The 22650-nt window shown below is 33.0% G+C and overlaps 1 protein-coding gene across 7 annotated transcripts in view; it reads right to left on the bottom strand.

Annotated features, from left to right (window-relative positions):
- The window catches only part of Svil (Supervillin), a 261654-nt gene that overhangs the window by 9775 nt on the left and 229229 nt on the right, over positions 1–22650 (bottom strand). For all 7 annotated transcript variants that reach the window (XM_088198613.1, XM_088198614.1, XM_088198612.1 and 4 more), the window contains 2 exons: positions 9049–9171; positions 8862–8973 (listed from right to left, as the gene is read on the bottom strand). In XM_088198613.1, coding sequence (XP_088054739.1) covers positions 8862–8973; positions 9049–9171 — 235 coding nt within the window. The remainder of the gene's footprint in view (positions 1–8861; positions 8974–9048; positions 9172–22650) is intronic.

Raw genomic sequence — 22650 nt, 5'->3', positions numbered from 1 at the left:
AAGTTGTCCGAGGTTACCGAGAACTGTCGGCATATTTCCGAGTCAAAGGTACCGAAGTCGGAGCTGCTCTTTCGAGCGCAAGCGGTGAGATACTTCCCCTTTCAGTCTCTCGCGTGTTAAGTGACGAGAGTGAGAGAGATAATGATATGGCGTTTCGCAAACTGAGATAGAACGAGTAACTCGCTTCAATTTCAGTATGTGCGTAGGCGTCCTATGGTTAACACGCATGTCGAGCGCTGCATCGTGGTCACGTGGTCAAGTTATAATATCACATGCTTATCGGGAACATCAATAGTCTTACTGACATCTTTGAATATTTTAGGGCACCAAAGGGGATTAATTATATTTTTGATAGTATATTCTTCTAACAGATATTTTTTTTTCATATAAAATTAAATAATTAAAAAATAATTAGTGGTACTTGATTTTGTTAAAAATATCGTTTCGAATATCCTTATGTATTTTCCTAGATCGGTTTATATAAATGTCACACCATAACGAATTCTTATTTAGAATCGATGGCGACAAATTCTAGGATAGTCACAGATGTGGTGTTCGTATTCTGAAGTATCATTTTTATGCCTTATGGCATTTTGCAAAAGCCGACAAAGATTTTGCGTAAATTTAATATTTACGACCGAAAAGTTTTCACTGATATTGTATTGGTGAGTGCCCACACAAATTTTTATAATTGTACATGACAGCAGCCGCTGTGCAGACGTCATTCACGCCCGCCGTCCGGACGGCATATGAAATTACTGATAGTGTGGCCGCTACTCGGAAGTCGGCGACCTCGGCCGACTTTAGTTGAACTTCGTTTTGGACAACTTTCAGAGAGTGTAGTTCAGGCATTATAGTCTAGTAAGAATAAAATTAATGTTCGAGAGCTATCAATCAAATTGAAAATGTATTGTACATATATTTGAAAGAAAAAGCTCGCCCAGATTTATCTGTGGGACAATTGTATATGTATTAGATAAGAATGTCTGTTTTATTAATATATCATTAGTTTATGATTGCAGCGGTAAAATAAGTTAAATCTAAGATAATAAAAATACTATTTTTTGAAGGATTAAAGATTAACACCTTAAACTCCTATGAACTTTTGAACCAATATTTTCAAGCTATTTTTAAATAATTTAAACCTATTTATATATTTTTTATTGAAAATATCAGGCAACGGTTTAAAAGAATACGAATTTCTAATTCTACATATCATAACAGGGCCAGAAAAATGCATCATTATTTTTTTGTTAAAAATCATGGCCTATTAACGAGCTTCAAATCTTTTAACGCACATTTATTTCCTGATATCAAAATACGTGAAATGTTGTAGTGGTCCAATTATTTTGTCACACTCCTATATATTTAAACATATCACAATCAGAATTTGAAGACCAGAACCAGAAGATAAGAAACGACATCATATTGCGAAACTTGTGAAAATAATATCTAGCTTCGTTTCAAGGGATTGTTTTAAAAAAGTGTCACACTAAATTTAAAAAAAATAATTTGTCAAATAAACGTGCAATATACACATTAAAGAGTCATCAAAATTCATACCCCCTCTTATATTACATTCCTATATATCAAAACCTGTATTTTTTCTTTTGTATTACTTCAAACATAACTATTGACAAATTCTATGAAAATGCTTGGGAGTTGTTGAAAAACTTTTAAAAATATATTTGGAGTGTAAAGGGTTAAGATACACCGTTGTAAAGCGCGCCACTATTTTGGCCAAGGATTAATATTTTTTAACAGTAGCCACAGCTCTCACATTCGACAATTAAATCTCGTCGCCTTAATCAATACGCCAATGCGTAATTTAAAACGCGAACACAACAACAACAAAAAATCAGAAAGACAAGAACTCTTTAAGGTCTTAATTACTGAATTCACCGCGCTAATTGAGTGAGCGGATTTCACGCTTTTCGCTTGCGCGAGCGAACTGTTTAATTCGACGCGACGCCCGTAAAGATCAATTGTGTGTGCCATTATTGTTCAAATACGACGAAGAAGTCCATTCTTGGTTGTCGTTATCAGTTATCACCACCGCATATGACACCATAACATTTGGATTGTTGTCTTTATAGATGCAAATTTAATAATTTAATTTTAAGAGAAAGAATATACTTGCTTTTCCCTCAATAATTCAATATGACGTCTAGAATCAATACCAAACATCTGATGAAAAGTTTCAATCAACCTAATGTGATTAAAATAATGTTATTTAATCATTTAAATAAAACACTAAAATATTCATATAAAATACGGCACTCAGCCATATTTTTTTTCAAGCACATAAATTCAGTATCGATTTCCCGCGAGTCCTTTTGAAAGCGAGCCGACCAGACAGACTGCGAACGATCATCGTTCGGCAAAAAACTGCAGGTTCGTTAAAACTGCACGCTGCGGTAGTTTCAGCAAAGCATATGGTACTTCGACTGAAAAATAAATTAGGCGCAATAAAAAATCTGAATCTGAGTTTTTACTTCCAAATGCGTCAATGTTTACCTTCGCAGTAATTGGAACGCGAAGGGTTGCGAAACAGTCACGGTGCGCGAGTGTTAACAATGTCAAAATTTACCGGCAGGTACGTTTGGTCTGTCTGTGCTCGTCTAGATGCGATCCACGCGTTGTCTATATTAGTTATGCGAGCATTTGCACACACTTCGTTATGCAATTTTCGCTACGAAGCCGTTACGTAATTAGCTTTAATTAAAAAATATTGTTCAATATCTCCTAATGGCCATTTCGTATGAATCACATTATGCGGCACGCGAAAAATGCACACACAAACAAATCGCGAAAAATGGAAAAATATGGATTTTTAAATTTGTTCGATTGTTGTATTGTACATTTTTTAGAAAATATGTAGAGCCACTGATAAATTAAAAATGAAACAATACTGCATCATAAACATAAACAGAAATGATTCAAACCAAATACGCTTTTAAAAACAACTCAATTATTTATCCCCCAGACGCTTAAATCGCTGTCTTACGTCAGAATAACATATTTTGTTTTGGAAATGGGAAATCAACGAAAAGTCGTACAAATACATTTTAATTGTTTCTTAGTTCAAAGTTACTTCAAAAGCGAAATACGTCATAGAACTGCTTATTGTTTTCGCGTTATGGGGTTAAAATGTTGAACCCGCAAATTACGAAAGAGTATAGACAAGTAGGGGTGACTAAGACTTTTGCACATTACTGTATATATATATATATATATATATATATATATACCCTACTGTGCAAAAGACTTAGACCACCTTATGTAACATGTATTTTTTGCCAAAAATGATTAAAATATTATTTTATTATATTATTTAATAATATAATTATAAGTGTAAACATATTAATAAATTAAAAAACTAATATTTTTAACTGTGTTAAAGATATTGCGGTATTTTTTGCGTACATATAATTTTTGTCAAAAAATATATTTTACATAAGGTGGTCTAAGACTTTTGCACAGTAGTATATGTTACAGTGAATGTGCGTTGCTAATTTAGTTATATTTTTACTGGCGTTTTAGTGAAATCATATCCGAATACTTTTTCACCAGTAGATGTATATTTTTAATACTGTTACGTGTTAGTGAAATTAAATGCTCCTCTAAATTGTCCATTCATTTACTGTTTAATCCCAAATCAAACCTTAATGAAAGTTCAAAAACTATAGTTTGTTTTAGTACTTTCTTTAGGTTAGAATAATTAATATGCGAGATGCGATGTCTGTCTGTACTTCTTCCGCTTATTTTCTTCTGAAAGATGAGTTTGTTTAGTTTGTATTTTGGACTTCTAAAACTAAAATTATTTTTAAAACTTTCTTTAGCTTAGGTTTGACTTTGAACAGCAAATGGACGTTTCGCAATTGAGTTTCATTGACATTTTAGAGCAGCACATATCAGTTAAATTATATTTTCGCTAATGGAAATATATCTACCGGTGAAAATGTATTCGGATATGATCATACTGAAACAGTGAGATTATATTTATACTACTAAAAATATAAGTTTACTGAAAAGTACATATTCACTGTAAGATGTATATCATATAGTAATAATTTAATAACTTTAAAATACGTATTTCAAATATCTAGATGCTAGAATTAATATAGATCTCCGCAGCCGAATCGAATCTTACTATTTATAAAAATAGCGCCCTAAGCTGCAGGAGTCATTCATTGATTTAGATAATTCATAATAAATAAAATACAATTAGCAAAAACATGAGCTGAGTTCTTCTTAAGTTTTTCAGCAGTAATAAAAATGACAATTTAAATTCTTGCAATTTAGTAATGCTCCCATTATTCTAATCTAAAATCTCACATCTTCAAAATATAGAATAATTTAAAAAAAAAACTACATTTTCGCTGAAAGCAACACAGCAAAAATTGTACTTGGACACGTTTGTATATAGACTTATTAACACATAAAATGTCCGTAGATGGAGTCATAGATATGTTTCATATGGAAAGAACACTAAAAAAATATTTAAATATTTAAGTGGCCACATAGTTTTTGTCCTTACTATAAAATTGCTATATCACACGTCCATAATCAATCACTCAAGATAATTAAAGTTAGGAAAATCTCGCGCGATTCATAAATTCGGCAGATATTTTGCCTATATGCCACACACAAAACCGACACAAAGCACGAAAAACTCGACACATTGGACACAACTACGTCGGTAGCATTTTTCTCGTAAAAGAAGATTATAAAATACTTTAAAGATGAAATGTGGCGCGTTCAGCGACTGAAGCGCGACTGACATTACGTATAAGCGGCGATTTCTGCCCGACATGTACATATGTACGTACGTATCTGATAATATTTACCAGAAACAGATCTGGATCGAGGAGGAAACTATAAAAAGTTTTGGCTCCCGCGCCGCCGAGCGAGTGAATTATTAATAGAATCTGCACGGACGGGATGGACGGATCTCGCTGAAAGTTCAGCAGCCGGACACTGCTAAAATGGATCGATAATCGCAGTTTGCGGATATAAGGGAGGAGGCGACGGGAAAGTTTTGGTATACGTGAGCCGAACGGGCGACAGATGCGTTTTCCCGGATAAAGAAAATTCTGCGATGACACAACGACGATAGCCAAAAAGGGACTATAAACAGAAAACAAGTTTACATGACAGATATCTTTACGCATTAAAAATGTACAAAGCCCTTTATTGATATGCGTTGACTTTTATACTAATATCATACTGATTCAAAATAATCTCCATCGAGACCATCAGCGTCAATATGTTTTAGATTGAAACATATGGCATGCGTCTCAAAAGTCAATGTCCAGTTGTATCAATTCAAGCGATCTAATTGAAAATCTAGGCGCCGTTGTGTAATTCGATGTTCGACAATTATCTATTATTAAATTGTACCAATCATCAAGATTGCCACAGTAGTGCTGCTCCAAATCGCGACTCCAGATGCTGTTCAAGTCATTTTACGACATCGCTCCAAGCGAAACGCTTAGTCGTGAGTGAGCTTTCAAGATTCGAATCTTCAATAGGAAAATAGCGCGCTGTATACAATACTACAAATAATATATAATAGATGCGCCAAAGTGTGCTTTGCGAAGATTGTTAAGAACCGGTCGATTGCGTCACTCTGGAAGCACCTTATGATTTGACCTTTGACGTTGGCTGAGCGAAATGTCGCCCATTGTCAATATGGCATTTATATTGATATAGCTGAATGAGAATATAATGGTTGTTATACCTGCTGTAGTTTTGACCGTTGAGCAACTCACACTTCTGACTCTTGATTTTGACGTCAAACGGTATATTAATACACTATAAAGCGCCATTGTTCGAATTTAGTGTCGGTGAATGGGTTATTCTAAATTTAGTACCTATAGCATTTGAATTTATAGATAATGATGTATAATGAGTTTATGTATGATCCTTAATATCTTAAACAATATGAAGTAACAATTCAGCGTTTCTAGTGTTTCAATTGTTTGGTGGAATATAAAGAGTATAACTATAATTAAGCATATAAAGTTATTACAAAAATCCGTCATAATCCGTCAAAGAGTAAATAAAAAAGTGCAATGATGTCCAAACAACAATTAAAATAATGACACTATTTGTGTGGTTTAAAAGTTATATATTAACCAACGCCCTAACATTTAACATCACAAGCAATCCGCAAATATTTGTCTTTCATGCCCGTCATCGCCCAAGGTCCAAACTTGTCAAAAAATCTAGGCCTCGCCTACCGGCGAAACGCAAAGGGCGTCGGTTCTAACAAAGGGCACGCGATTTTCGGGTCGGGCCCCCCCAGATCGGGACCAAAGAAAGGTCAACTTTTACGTCAACGGGGCACCGAACCGGGTCGGCTTGATTAACATTTCCGCGATGATTTTATTTTAAAAGCAGCGAGGAAGAGGAGAGAGAATTCGCGATGGCATATCTCGCAATCGTGACCGACCTCCGTGACCATGTGAGGCAATAGGAACTATCCATGCCGTCGCGGTCGAGGCCTAGAAAGTTGAAAAAACAAAATAAAAGACGCTCACTCTAGCATGAGATTAAAGGGTCCACAGAAGGGTTCTACATTATTTGTAGTTATCGACTATTCGAATATTTAATAAAAGCAAAATAGTATTTTATTAAAAAATAATTATTGGTTAACTTTCACGCGCCCATGCTATACAGATTTGTCAGAGAATTTCGCAAGAGAGATATGGGTGAGTATATCTCCTATTTTTTCACATGGTTTCAGTTATACGTGTGCGAGCGAGATGCACATGTGCGTGTGACAGAGCGTGCCTCAAGCTCTGACTCGATTTGACGCACGCATCAGACGGCGTTTCAATCGTGCGTCAGTATTTGTTTGTTCTCAATTATTTTTCGACTTAACAAGGGTATATTTAATATTTTTACTTAGTCAAATAATTTTAATATAAACTAACTTTAGTTAAAATAATATTTATAGCGATGGCCAAAATATATAATTCCGATGAATCGGATCTCAAATTTGAAGATGTAGAATTTCTTTCGGATAACGAAGGCGTGATTGAAATGTTTGAATCGGAATCAGACAAGATCATTGCAATTACGAAGTAAGTAATTTTCACATTTACATTTGAAATTATTATATATTATAAAACCAGTAATAACATTTTTTTTATTATTTATAGTTCATATCAAATATGTCAGATTCATCTTAGTGTAATGAAAATATGGAACATCCTTATAATGTAAGTATGATATCGAGATTTTGTTATAAAAAAAATATAACAAATATACAATATATTATTTTGCAGAAAACTTTATCGTTTTTTTTTTAAATCAAACTGTTCTGTTGCTCAGTACAAAAGTTTTTAGCACATATAGTGAAGACAACAAAAACAAACGACAACTGGTGATTAATTTTAGATTTAGTAAAAAAAACTGTAATTGAACGACAGAAAGACGTTTATTTGCATAAACCGCAAAAGTCAGCGATAGAATTATTCGTGAAGACTTTTGTCCCCGAAGATCTTCCTACTTTTTGATTTGCATGTAAATTTAATAACTAGAAATAAATTAACCGCAACCGAATTATTTAATTAGCTGAAATAAACCTGCTTTTGAGATAAGCATTAAACTATTGTTAAGGGTGGGCCTTTCCAACATTTTTTTCGTTCAATGAACGAATTCTGCGTATTTCGGTCATAGTAGATACGGCCGATTAACATTCAATTCACGAATGTTTTATGAAGGCATGAAATCATTGTTCTTATTGAGAAGAAGCGTCTTATTGTCTCACATTTTGAAACAAAATACAAGATCATGAATTTTGGAGTGACACTAATCACTCGGATATATTAAGAGAAAAATCGACTACGTATACAAATTGTTTCATTCTAAAAAAAAAAAATTCATTCAAGATAGTCTACAAGAATATTCAATCAATTATGCAAATATATATATAATTGAAAATAAGACGAATAATTCGAATATTCGACTGAGACTGAGACGCTAAAGTTTTGCCTATTAAATGCAACAATCATGTAGCCAGCACTGAAATTTGGTTTCTATAAAACGATACTACATATTTATTTATTTATGTAAATACATGTACAGGCCATAACAGCTTTGCGCAAATGCACCTGTTTATTAACTAAATACACAAAAAAAAAATACAGTAATAAATATATTATATTATATACAATATATAATAACGGCTAGAACACAATGCGTTTACTAACTTCAAGTACCTGAATGAGAACAAATCAATACTGTCCAACACATGGTTAAAAAATAGAAAGCTGTGTTTATTGGGGAGTGATATAATACTCATGTTATCGCGTGCGGTACTTCAAACAATACTTGGGAACACAAGTGCTGGTAATTAGGTGGCACATCAAAATAATCTTCAAGTGTATATTCCCTATCAGCAACTTGAACAAATGCTTATCCAAGTACACCCGTCGATGCGACTCAAGATAATCATATCCCAGCATAATTTGTAGGAAATTTGTGGCAAATAAAAATGTATATGTATATAAGAAACCTTTTTTAACATATTTTATTAAAAGCGAGATGGATGTATTATTTGGCAACTAGACCAGAGAATCTTGCTCGAAGGTACTGCACACTAGGTGATGTACAAGACATACAGTGCTATCGAGCTCCTAAATTGATTAGTGTATCGCAAGACAAATCAAAACATCTTTGAATCATTGTCTACATGTTTTCTAACTGCTGAAAATTTGTGCGATGAAAACACATTTTTATTGAAACATATTTTGCGGGTTATGAAATTTATAAATAACAGTTGATTAGCAAACATCCTAAACTTTCACGCAGACCAGCTCTTAAGTAAGAAATATTTATAAGACACTCACGTTAATTTTGTTCTTTGCGGATATTATGTTGGTGACATCTTCGTCGGGACTGATCCTAGTCTGCAGTCTCTTGCGCCAATCGTTGTTACCGCTCTGCTGCAGAGCTTTGAGCCTTAAGTGGATAATAATATCGTTATGGTTCGTATTTAGGGATGATTAGTTTAAATGACTTTATAAAATCATATACCTTTCGGCAATTGAATTGCCCTGTTGTGGCATGGCGGCCGCCATTGGTTGAGTGGCGCTCCTGCGAAGACCCTGCGTGGAGACTCCGTCCTCGGGCCTCTTGGCCCCTTGAGGGGGTAATGCCCTGTAAGCAAAAAAAAATACAAAATAAATTAAAGGTCAACATTGTATAAAACACATAAAAACTAACCATTAAAAATAACTAACGCTAATGAAAGAATTCCTAATTTTTGGCAAAAGCTATGAGATCGTAATATCTGTAATTTTTAATACAGGTATTACCGAGAGACAAAACATGCAATCAGGCGCGTACGATGAGATACATTCCATTTCGCTCGCTCGCTCACGTGCTAAGTGACGAAAGTGAGTGAGAAGAAGTGGCGTGCGGAATGCATGTAACGCACGCCCTTATGTCTCACTCACTCTCGTCACAAAACACGCGAGCGAGCGAAAAGGAATGTAACGCGCCTGCAGGCGATAGCGGTATTGACATTATTCTTATTTAGTAATAAAAAAACAAAATAATAATCCAATACCACTTGCATGTTTCATCGTGTTTAGTGATTTACAAAACCTCAGCAAGTATTTCTTCGATATATAAAATATTCTAATAATTATATTATTAATTTTTTTAATGTTTACTACGATCCAGAATAAGTAATTATGTTTTGTAGAAATTTGTAGTTTTTTTTTGTTTAATTATGAATTGTTTTTTTAATTACATTACAACTGTACCTAAGTGTCATAATGTGTTTAGTATATTTAAATGTTGTTTAGTTGGCAAATCTGATAGATGACCATTCATTTAAAGTCAAACTAAATGCTTTATTGCAAAGTTTATACTGTGATATATTGTTGAATATTGATATATGCTTGCGAGTTTTGCGAAAAAATCTACAGATATAAGAGTAGAAACATTTTCTTTGAAGATATTGAATAAAAATTTAGTAACTATTGTTATATTCGTGTTTTTTTTCTTTTTAGGAAATATAATTAACAAGCAGGTCAAATTTTTACTTGAGTTGCCGACACTTATGATCAATTATTTATGCATATTTCATGTTTTAAGCAATCTTTCTTACATTGATACTACCGGTATTATCAAAAGTGGATTTTTCCCCTAATACCGGTATTACCGGTATTGCAATCCCTAGTCCTAAATTTGGCGCGTAGGCTTAAAATCAGGCATAAAAACCCTTAACCACGAATAAACAATTAAATACACCATTTTCTTCTTCCTTGTTAAAATCATACCTATTACTATTCGTAAGTTAACATTATGATAAGGTTGAACATTTAAAAAAACATACATAGTATTTATAGATGAAGTTCAAATGATTAATTCCGTTATGCATAAATAATAGGCATAGTAACGTTATCGTGTATTTAACTTTACGACATAATCGTAGTACACGATCGCGTGACAAAGCGTCGTGTATTTAACGCCATGCATAAAAATCTAAAAACGTTCTGTCAATCAGAAAATATACGAAAAAACGGCAAAACAGAAGAAATACACAATGTAACTATGATAGTGTAAGAATAAATATTAATGCAATTTCTTTATCTTATCGTGCTACCGCAACGAAGTCAAAGTAAGCAAAGTTAAATTATGTTTTTTAGTTATCGAGATCACCGGTAGATGGCACTAGCTTTAAAAAATAAATAAAAGGAAAGATTTCGTGTAGTGTTAAATTAAACTAAGAATTATGAAAATAAATGTTTACAAGAGTAACACATAATAAGTGATACAAAATAGTTGCGATTTATTATGCAAAATAGCATTTATTTAATGACTTCGTGCCTGAAATATTTTTCGAAAGTTGTACAAAAAACCGATATTATTTTCTTTTTTTTATGTACGTAATAAATATTTAACAAAAATATAAAAATAATTTTTCAAAACATTTAGTCGAAAAAACACGGAATCCGTTCTTAGGCGGTTTAATCAATCGCTATAAAATAAGAAACGTTATCTCAGAGCATTTCAACGCACAATAATACTTCAGACGAACAATCAAAGTCTTGCAATCGAATATAACTGTTTATATTAAATGTAAGTTATTTTTTAATAAATAATGTTTATTTATATTAAAAAATGATATTGACGAAACACGCGAATAGCTTTGCCAGTAGGCCATTATTTATGATTTTAATTAAATTTCTTTGTTTTCAAAGCCTTTTATTTATATTACTACAAAATTAAATTTTATTTTCTTTAAAATTAGTTTCATAGCTCAAATCGATATTAAAATTAATAGAGAAATTTGAAACAATAAAATTTGATTTGTGTCCGGCACACTATCATATTATATACATAAGCTTTTCTTGCTTTTTAAAGCTTATTTTAAAATTAAATATTCAAGTTACTTTCGGCAATAAATTTCATATAAATTCAACTGTCTATGTTGATATTTTATTATAGTAACAATATATTTTTGTAGTATGTTTTTTTAATAATATTATTTTAAAATAAATAAATGAATAATATTCTAAAATATATGAAGAAAAGCATACACGTTAAAACTTATTCAGATGTAAGTCACATTTACATTGTTTAATATACTTTCGTCCTTCGTATCATATATAACAATGTCGAATTAAATTTTAAGTAAAAAGCTTACGAAGTATATCAAGAGATGCCACCATATCAAAAACAAGTATTAAAAAGTGAAATTAAACATAATTTTCGCGCACAATGCAAGCAGCCGTGCGAACCGGGTTACGCACGTTATCCGAGCGTTACGTATAAAAACGTAACACCGTGAGAAATGGCGATAATGAAAAATCGAGAGGCGACTTTGACAAAGAAAAACAAAGCGCGTACCGGCAAAATCAATTCATGGTCGGCGTCGGCATACCGCACAATCGCACCTCGCCGCGACGTCCTGCCGAATGCACCGGCGGGCGGCGAGTGAATAGGTAGTTTGGAAAAGCCGAGCCCCCGAAGGGTGGGCGCCCGCCCGCCCCGCGCGGAGTCGGCGCCGTTCGCCAAAAAACGAGCACCTAGTGTGTGCACTTTCACGGTCACAGACCGGGGGTGGATGCACTTCGGGAAAGGATGCAACGGCGTGGCGCGATTCGGAACTGAGTCTCCGCTCTTAATTGGCTGTGAGTGTAAACGAGGGGCTTCCGAGAGCGGAATCGATGTGGTAAAGTGGCGTTAGCGTATCGGATATAATACAGGGTAGGTCAAATAAAACGGATGTAACTGGCAGCTAGACATAAAAGACAGCATCCCTTAAAACAGCTCATTTATTTTATTAAGTGCAAAGTTTTGTCGGTCTGTGTTGTTGGTTCTTCCGATGATGAATAGATTTGGCTTACACACATAAATCTGATACGAAGTTGGTGGCAATCAAATAGGGTAAAACTAAGCACTTTATGTATACAAAAAGTTCGTACAAAATATATGGCAGTGTGCTTACATATATTTATCTAGCAGTGGAAGTTAAAAATATGTTGTTTACATTAACATAAAATCTGCTGGCTGCTGGATTTTCATTTTCATCAGACTACTGTTGAAAAATTTTTCGCTTTTATTCTGTACGATAGCGTAAACAAGAAACCTGGCTTCGGCAGTCTGGAGCGTAGTATTAATTCATTAATGGATATAGGTTTCTCTTTATTTAACACGAAACACTACTTGTCAGTGTGCAAAAACAAATACATGCATAATTTATTTGATTTGGTAAACTGTTTGAAAGCCAGTCTTATCATGATTTCCTGTCGATTCAAAACCCCACAGTGAATCTAAGACAAAATTTATTATCGGTGTTCGCAAAAGACAAGTATAAGGGGCGATATACCTAGAGAACAAGAAACCAATTCTGCCCTGTGTACTTACTCATACCAATACAACCCTCACGGCCAGAACCTTATAAAAATGATATTATTGTGCACTGATTCTTGAAAATAAAATGACTAGATATTTTGCACACAGCTTCCTTCAAGGCACAACTCCAATCACTGATGTAAAGATTTTTATTATTAAAGTAATTATTATTCACTCGCATTTATCAAAATATTAAAGTAATTATCATTCAGAATTTATATCAAAAGGTCAGAATTTAAATTGGATTGGTCAGAATTTATATTAAATGGTAAAATTTATGTAGACACATGGTGAGATTCATTTTTTCGGCTGGCAATAGTGTTATCGTATATGTACGTGGATTGAGAATTTTTCACGTTACAAAAACAATCCAATTGAGTAAGTGGCCTGAAGGCTATCAATGGACAATGTTCAATGTAAATATTTTTAATAGTGATGACTCCTCAAGTACACATTTTTGTCCGGCGGGAGGAAAAACAATTAGAAGGGAAGACATATTCAATTTTAGAGACATGAAGTGGAACCCCTTCAAGCAATTTAAAAACATGGCATTTAAATGTTGGGTTCTTCAATAGGAAGATTAACAACCCAACATTTAAATGCAACCCAAATTATTTTTTTTAAATAATTTGGCAAGTGGTCCGTGCACTTGTCCAAATTATTTTAAAAATATGTGATAATAAAATTTTGACCGAAATTTGATTTTTATTTTGACCTAAAGTTGATTTAAATTCTGAACATTTAATTTGACGCGATTATTATTGTTTATTTATTTAAATTTTATTAAGACCATCGTAACCTAACAGATTTCCCCAATGCGTCACGATGGTCGAAAATAATACATTGTATTATTTTAAAAATAATACATAATAGCAAATAAAAAAAACATAAAATATTAAGATTATATGATACGAACTGGACCAGCTCCTCGTAACTGACATTAAACAGATCAATGTGCAATGCCAGCGTATTAAGGAGCCGGATGGCGAAGACCATAGGCGAGTCGGAAAGTGCGGACGTCTTACCCACAACGAACATCGAAAGAGGACGCGATCGTATTTCTCGAAGACTGATTGTTGAACTCCCAAAACTGATTGTTGAACTCTCTGTGAGAAATATCCCAACGCACCTACAAAAAGGCGCTGGGATATAAGAACGGATATTAACCAAATATTATTTTATAAAGGTATCGTAAGAACCTTTTCGACTAGAACAGAGTATTTGGTTATTCGGGGATTTCAAATTATAGATCCCGATTCAAGAATGCTACGAACTAAGGTGTCATAGAGGTCTCATAATAAAGCTGAGCATCTTGGAAGATTTATCGCAGACGTCGTGTAAATATAGAGAAAACCTCCACTCTACCAGCTCGCAAAAGTGATTCCGATATCTTTAGTAGTAGTTTCTCTAGACAAACTGTTCCTACCGAAATATATAGGAATAAACTAATAGTGAACGGGACTGAGAAAATGACACAGTATAGCACTTTCCGACACTAAAACGGAGACAGCGAAGCCTTTTTTTAAAAAGATTTTCTTCCCTAAGATCGGTATAGTGGTGACCCCGACGTGATCAAAACACGCTTATCAAAAAGCAAATCATAGAAGACAAAAATAACAAATACGAGATGCATAGGTCAAGGAATGGCTAGTGTGTGACGATCGTTGTTATGCTTAATGAGACGACGCAACGACGATTCTCTGAACCAGCTATAATTATTATTTATATATGTATGCTTTAAGTATATATGTATGTACTTTAAATTATATAAATAGGATAGTGGTTCATAATCAAAATATGTTTTGTATTACAAATCTCAATTAAGTTTTAAAACACAGTCATATATTTTATTTATTTTCATATCTTATCTTGATAAAAAAATTCAGAATAAATAGTAAAAAAAATATTTCATTCTCTCTGTTAATAAAATGCCATGCATTTTAATAACACTAAATTATTTATTATATAAACGGTTTTATTTCCATTTTTCGGGAGGAAAATTCCGGAAAATTTTCAATTTTTAGAGAGTAAATATCAGTAATGTTTTAACATTGAATATTTATATATTGGTGATATTATTCCGTTATAAATCTCAACTGTCCACATTCTTTGTATAAATTACAAAAATTGAAAACATTTTTAAATCCTAAAAATATTTACTAACTCAGATGTAAAATAATCAACTTGGATATATCAAAGGTTTATCATTTATGAAACGAAATATATATATTTTATTAGAGCTGTCACATTTTTACATAAAATAAATTACAAATGTGCGAATCAAACACAATCCGACAATTGTTTTGAATAAGCAGCCAGTATAAAAGGCAAAGTCAGATTAAATATTTAAATAATACGGTTCTTATTCTCGTTTTTTTATTTTTTATCCCGGGATTCCACGAATTTTCAGCATTTACTAATGGCAGCTAAACGCACAAGATTGTTACATATGTAAAACTCTCCATGCATAAACGTTTATATCTACATACTCTGATGCTGAAATCGTTGTCATATTACAAAATCAACACTAGCTTTTCAGTAACAATAGTATTATTATTACATATTATACTATACTTGTTTAGTATTAACAAATGTTTCTTTTTTTTATTTTTTTTACTCAAGAACAATAAAAATTCTAAATGAGACATTGCGAAAATTATTTATAATTAGATAATCACTGATTATTAATTATTATTAATACGTAAAAAAAATATTTTAAAAATGATTTTTAAGGAATTGATTAAAAAAAAATTTTCAATGACAAAATACGTTTTATCGCATTAATTATTAAATGCGGTTTTGTAATTGGAATTAAAATTGAATTTAGGATAATATTTTAATTAATAAGATATATAATATTATAAATGATACAAAAACTTTTTAATCGCTTCAAAGAAAACGTATGAACAAAACTTTTCATACGTTTAAAAAACATCGATAGGCGAAAATGATCTCAAAATGTAAGATCTTATTATTATATTAGCAAATGATAATGAATTAAAGGAAACCACATGGTTTCTCCACTTCCTGTAATTTTTTTAATTAAGCAATTATGAGGTTAGTCAATGTACGCTTAAGGTTAGCGATCAGCTTATGTTTGAAATATATATATAAGAGCACTTAAGTTATTTAGAATTATTTGATATAATCACAAAACATTATTAATTTACACCATGAAAAACCTCGCAATTTATCTGACTTTTCATGGGGTAAAAATGGCATTCTCACCGGGAATTTCTCTAAATCACATGGATCGATCCCTTGGAGCTTATGAGCGTGCATGTACAAACAAACACACATTCGTGTAATATATGTGCATACACAAATAATGTTTCGGCGCCAGACGTCGCGTCTGTAGCGCAACTGCCTCTATTCAATTAAAAGCGAACATTAACAACTAGACCGGAGTGAAAATTGTCAGGTAAACTTCCGACGTGCCGGTATGGTTGCACCGAAACGTATATATATATAATTCATATATTAGACACAGCAACAAAACAGATACAATTAATATGAAACGATAATTCAATAGCGATAAAATATAAAATTATATACATAATTGCATAAATATAATATTAACTATAAAATAAATTTATGAATACATGAGTATTACTCGCACACGCTCGGGCACGAATGTTGAGTCATCAATAGCGCGCGGCATAGCACAATTTATTATGTAGAGTCGATATGACCAAAAGTATTTTTAAGCTTGTGCATATATACATAATAGTATTTTAAATAACTATATTTTTGGTTGTTAATTAAATGAGCAATGTCCTAGTAGATAATATATACACACTGATAATATGATAACAAATGATTTAATTAAACATTTTTCACACACAATGGCGCACACCACGTTAAGCTTTTACGCGCTGCTCTAGCATGAAAATAACTTTTTCCAGTCGTTAATTAACTTTATGTACATTCACAGCACAAGTGTTTGAAGTCGTTTAATTAAATATTGTATGTAATCTGATGAATACATACGTTTTCTTAAACGCGTTAACCCGTTTTGCCAATTCAGTCGAAAAGCTCAAATGTCTATTGAATTTATTCTCTACACGAGTACTCGTAAATGTCAAAGCATTTATATAAATCGTGTCGAGAATGGATTTAATTTTTTCAACAGGTTTTTTCTATATATGGAATCTAGAGTCATTATTGTTACATTTAAATATATATGTTACAGTAAATGTGTATTACCAGTGAAAATACATATTTATACTAGTGAGAATATAATTTATCTGACAGGTGCAAGTGATATTATATACTGTTTTGACAGGCGTGAAACGTGTGAAAAAGCGTTTTGTTAAATCCTGCATACCACCAGCGAATATAGTTTCGATTTTTTTACAAATTATTTTTTTAAAACAAATTAACGAATTATTTACAAAATATATTTTTTTAATTATTAAAGATGATTGTACTAGCTTAATTTATAAGTGAAACAAGTATTTTATATTTATTTTTAGAAAGAGATACTGACCCGTGAAGAGAAATAACAGGTGACTCACTAAACAGTCACTGACGTTTAAAGGGTTAATGTCAAAATGTTGCGAACGTACGTGCACCGGATCATCTGCGCAGTGAATAGTTTCACTTATATTGACCAGTGAAATTATAACTTCATTGAAAAATACACATTCACTGTAACAGTTACGAAACGTCTATTTTATGTTTAAACTTAAACTTAAACCCAACTTGACCCAATAAAATTCTAAAACTAACTATAGCAAATGGGCGTTTTGCAACATGTCAAAAAGAGTTTCATCGACAATTTAAAGCAACATATAATTTCACTAGCACCTGTCAGTAAAATTATATTTTCGCTAGTAGAAATATATACATCGGTAAAAATCTTTTCGGATATGATTTCACTGAAACAATTAGTAAAATTATATTTATACCGGTAAAAATATAACCTCACTGTAAAATACACATTCACTATAACATATGGAAGAATAGAAAGTTGGTTTTTCAGAAAGAGCACATATATACTTAACGAAAATATATCAATGGAATAGAAAAAAAAATAGTTTGGATTACGTATTGATTTTGCGTAGGTCCTGAAGTGTGAATAGCACAAAATTTTACAAATTAACTGAGATTTAAAATAATTTTATTTAGATAACATTTAAGTCGAGATCAGCAAACAGTATGTTTTGACATTGCGACCCATCAATTCAAGGGTAATACAAAAATAATTCGATCGATAATATAATGCTTTTAAAAATAACACATTTAAATAAAATAACAATATTCGCTGAAACAGAATTTTCAAATGTAAAACTATCGTTCAGAAATAATGTGGTGCATAGAACTCCATACATTTCAATGCAAAAAAAAACTCTGCTTAACAATAGCCACCGGCGTCTGGCGTGAAAAGCATCGGAAAACTTTCACAGAAAGCTCCCGATAAGCGATGAATAGAAACCGAATGTAACGTTAGAGCATTCACGCTAAACTGTCGCCTGGCGTCCTGTTTTGAGCAGGACAATTTAATGCACAGATTTATAGCCATAAATATTTAGACCGCATACACTGACCTCAGTAGCGCGTTCAATACTAGCACAACACAGTGAACAGCCAAAGGGTTGGAGTGTAGTTTCGTCCGAGCTGTATGGCAGAGAGGCTCTCTACTCTGCGGTGAAAGCACAAAGCTCTAGAATTGTAAGGCGTAATTCGAAGTCTAGACGACGAACGCTAGATCAGATGGAGTCTATGAAAAAAGCCTAGCATCTTTTGTGTCGCCGAGAATGATGAATAAGATGAATACTGCGCCTATATTTCGAATTTAAAATTTAACCCTTTTGATTCCATAATTTTAAATAAATAAAATAATTAAACGTATCAATATATATCTGAAAGCCAGACGTGTATCTCGTAGTTCATTACGCTCCTGAGACAAGGAAAGCTGTATGTATGTATGCAGAGGCGAATATCGCCAATGTCTAGACTCTGGACCTAGCAGGGTTCGGCAGACAGCATCCCGTGTAACGACCGTCTGCGCCCTTAGGGACTGGGATGACTTTTCCGCGTCCTGCTTATTTATGAAAGGTCGCACCATAAAAAAGATTCCGCATGAAGCGTATTTACAATACGAACTTTTTAAAAGTTGATCAATGATATCGGTTTTCCATGAGTAACTTTCGTCGTGCGCCACGCCCATTCGCAATGCAAAGCTCGTATCGACCCACATATAAATAATATCAGTCGTTCGGCGTAAATACACACAATGCAAAAACCGTGCTGCTCGTCACTGACCAGCGAATCGCATGACGATTAAGCAGTCAAACTATGCAGCAATTAGATGCATTATCGAGACGGTCGACGAACGACGATAACGATCTCACGAAAACGGACTATGGAAAGTCACGGTCATACTCCGTGTCGTGTTAAGCCATCCCTTGCAAATCCATAACCACAAGACTAAGCCTAGAAAATCAGATTACAAAACTCAATTAAAGCGAAAATATCTCACTACTTAACGACGCCCTAGATCTAACACTACTTTCTCGATTGACGATGTAAGAGGGCTGAATAAACTGAAGAAGGTAGCCTAACAAGACTAATGCAATTCTGAGTGACTTCGCAATGACTGCTTTTACTGTATAAAACTTTAAAATTAAATCATGGTAATGACCATGGTATTGGTTTTATTGGAAAGATAATTTTATGCCATTAGTGTTTAAAAATGATTTCGAGCATATGTATGGGCCGCATCTGCAATTTGGAAGTCTAATTTTCGACAACATTTTCGAGCAGCTGGGGCCATATATCGGCAATAACGCAGCGAATGTTGGCTTTCCAAGCTGTTTTGTCGACATAGACTCGCGAATTCACATATCCCCACAGAAAATAATCCAAAAGTGTTAAATCACACTATGGCGAAAATATTTTTTAAAATATGTCGATATGAAAAAATCACATCGGAATACATTTTCACCAATAGATATACATATATATTTAATAATCTAGCAGGTGCTAGTAAAATTATATAATTACAGCTTTTCTATATGTAGTAACATATATATTTAGCAACTTATCATTATTTATTTACATCCGATGTATAAATGCTACAGTGAATGTGTATTTTTTGGTAAAGTCCAAATACATTTTTACCAATAGATATATATTTCTACTAGCGAGAATATAATTTAGCTTATATGCGCTAATGTCTATGAAGCTCAATTTGACAGTTGCGAAACGTTCATTAACTGTTCAAACCCAAACCTAACGAAAGCTCTAAAACTTAAGAACTCTTATTAGGTCTAGTGCAAAATACAAACTAAGTCAACTCATCCCTCAGGGGAAAATAAGCGGAAGAATAAGTACAGACAGACATCGCATTTCACATATTGCTCCATAATTTGACTGCATTTCGATATTACACTATGTTTTAAAAGTATGACAGCTATCCTTACCGATATTACTATGGAAGTTTAATATAAGAAGGCTGATCAAAGTATATTCAAATCGAATTTTGCCCAATAAGAGAGCGCAAAAAACAATTATCATTTCTCAGAAGGCAAAAATTCACGTCAAAAGCAATAAAATCGTGTCGCCGCCGTCGCAATGGGAACGCTCGGTAACTAGCTAAAAGACTACCAAGACGTTTGGAATACAACTCGATTATGGTTTAAAAAAATCCGTTTTGGCAAGATGGATTTTCAAAATGAGCTTTGAAGTAGACAAAAAAACGAAGAGCAATTAAAGACTATGGTAAAAGATAATCCAAATACGAAAATTCACGCTCTTGCGTGTGATCTAGGATTTGATGTAATGACTGTTTCTCGCCACCTCACTGCAACAGAAAAGGTCAAAAGACTTAACAAGTGGGTACCGCACGAATTGACTGACAGTCAGAAACTGAGACACTTGAAGGTGTTCTTCGTTAATGATTTGAAACGAAGAAATACATTTTTGAAATGAATCATTGCCTGTAATGAAAAGTGGATTCTATATGATAACAAAAAATGATCTGGACAATGATCGAATGCAGATTAAGAGATAAGCCATCATTGTGTCAAAAAAAGATAATGGTCACTGTTTGGTGAACCGCTAAAGAAGTAGTTCATTACTATTTTTTTAAACTAGAAAAATCAATCACAGCCATTTCAAATTGTCGTGAAATTCATGATATAGACGAAAAATTAATAAAATAACACCCAATTTTAATCAACATATCTGGACCAATTATACAGCACGACAACGCTCGACCGTATACATAACAAATCACCATCAAATTATGAAATTTTGCTACATCCTCCATATTTATCTAATCTCTCGCCGACAGATTTTCACTTATTCTGCCACTTGGTATTATATTTAAGGAATAAAATGTTTCGAGCACAGGCGGAAGTAATTAAGGAGTTCAAAGACTTGATGGACACAAAAAAATCTTAACAGTATTTTAAACTTGGCTTCTCGATAGAATAAGCCCTTAGAAGTGAGTATATTTTGAATAAATAAATTGGCAAATGTTGAAAAATCGCATTTTTAATTTCACTTACAAATTCGGCAATTTCATATGGTACAATCTAATATCTACAAAGCAAAAAATGTATGTACTGAAGCAATAATAACTCTCACACGGTGATCTCTGTCGTCATAAAATTAGCACAGCTTATTATGAATTTAAAGGTCAATATTTTCATGAGTCAATCAATTTCAATCAAAAAAACGCCAGTGTTAAAATAATCAAATTGTGTTCAACAACATCAGAGTCCATTTTTTATAATATTTAAATAGTTTGATATTCCCTGACTGGATATAAAATAGTTCAAGAGATCATCTCGCGTCTGGATTATTAGCACTATACTCCGTCAAGGGTTCTTTGTTCGCGGCACTAAGTGATACTGGGGGTTGCTGCCTCAGACTCATTGGTGCTTTTCGTAAGCAGTATGTTTAATTTTGGATTTTTATACATAGATATGTATGTACATACGTGCATATACCTAGCACGTATTGAGTGCGTCTGACAGCTCGCTGCAACGAGCCTCATTTGTATGCTGAGGTGGTTTTTAAACAGGCGACGTGTTGTGCTCAGGAGTGATGGAGTGTGTGTGAGTATCTTAACGCTTTCGTTTTTCACGTTTTTATTTATTTTTATGTTCAGTAAAATAAAGAGTAGATTTTTTTCTAATTGAAAATAAAAACTATATTTAGAAATCGCGGAAGTGCAAAGTCGACAAAAAATATTTTTTTGCTACAACGTAATATTTTTTGTTAGTATACGAGCTACTCAATTAGAACATAATCGACACGGTGTGGTTGTATACTATATATTAATAATAACAGAGCAACCCTTTGCAGACCATTTTTTTATTCCATACACTGAATGAATGAGTTGTCGTAAAATAAAAAAATTGTCTTTTCTTAAACTGTTACTTGATGTTTCAATCAAAAATGTCAAAGAATGTCAAAAAGAGTTTATAGCTTATTTTATATTAATATTACGGACCTATTACATAAATTAATTGCCGAGTATTGACTTCTCACTGTGCACTTGAACCATGACAGCACAGTTGAGAGACACTGCAATAAAACGACTAAGAAAGCGATAAACGTAGACTTAATCAGACGGTTGGGTTATTTAATTGACAGCCACGGTGCGTTATTGTGTTATTGCGAATATATGAAGCAAGTATAAAATTATTCTTTGAATTAAATTAATACTTTTAAATTCTATACACTGTGTACGTTACGAAAGCGCAAATTTACAATCAATATCACCCAAACGAGCATGATTTAATAAATTTAAAA

The sequence above is a fragment of the Plectrocnemia conspersa genome, unplaced genomic scaffold, assembly GCF_051122295.1.
Source record: "Plectrocnemia conspersa isolate PC_06_02 unplaced genomic scaffold, ASM5112229v1 ptg000011l, whole genome shotgun sequence".
NCBI lineage: Eukaryota > Metazoa > Arthropoda > Insecta > Trichoptera > Polycentropodidae > Plectrocnemia > Plectrocnemia conspersa.
Note: the sequence above shows the minus strand (reverse complement) of the source record. Positions and strands in the feature narration are given on the sequence as shown.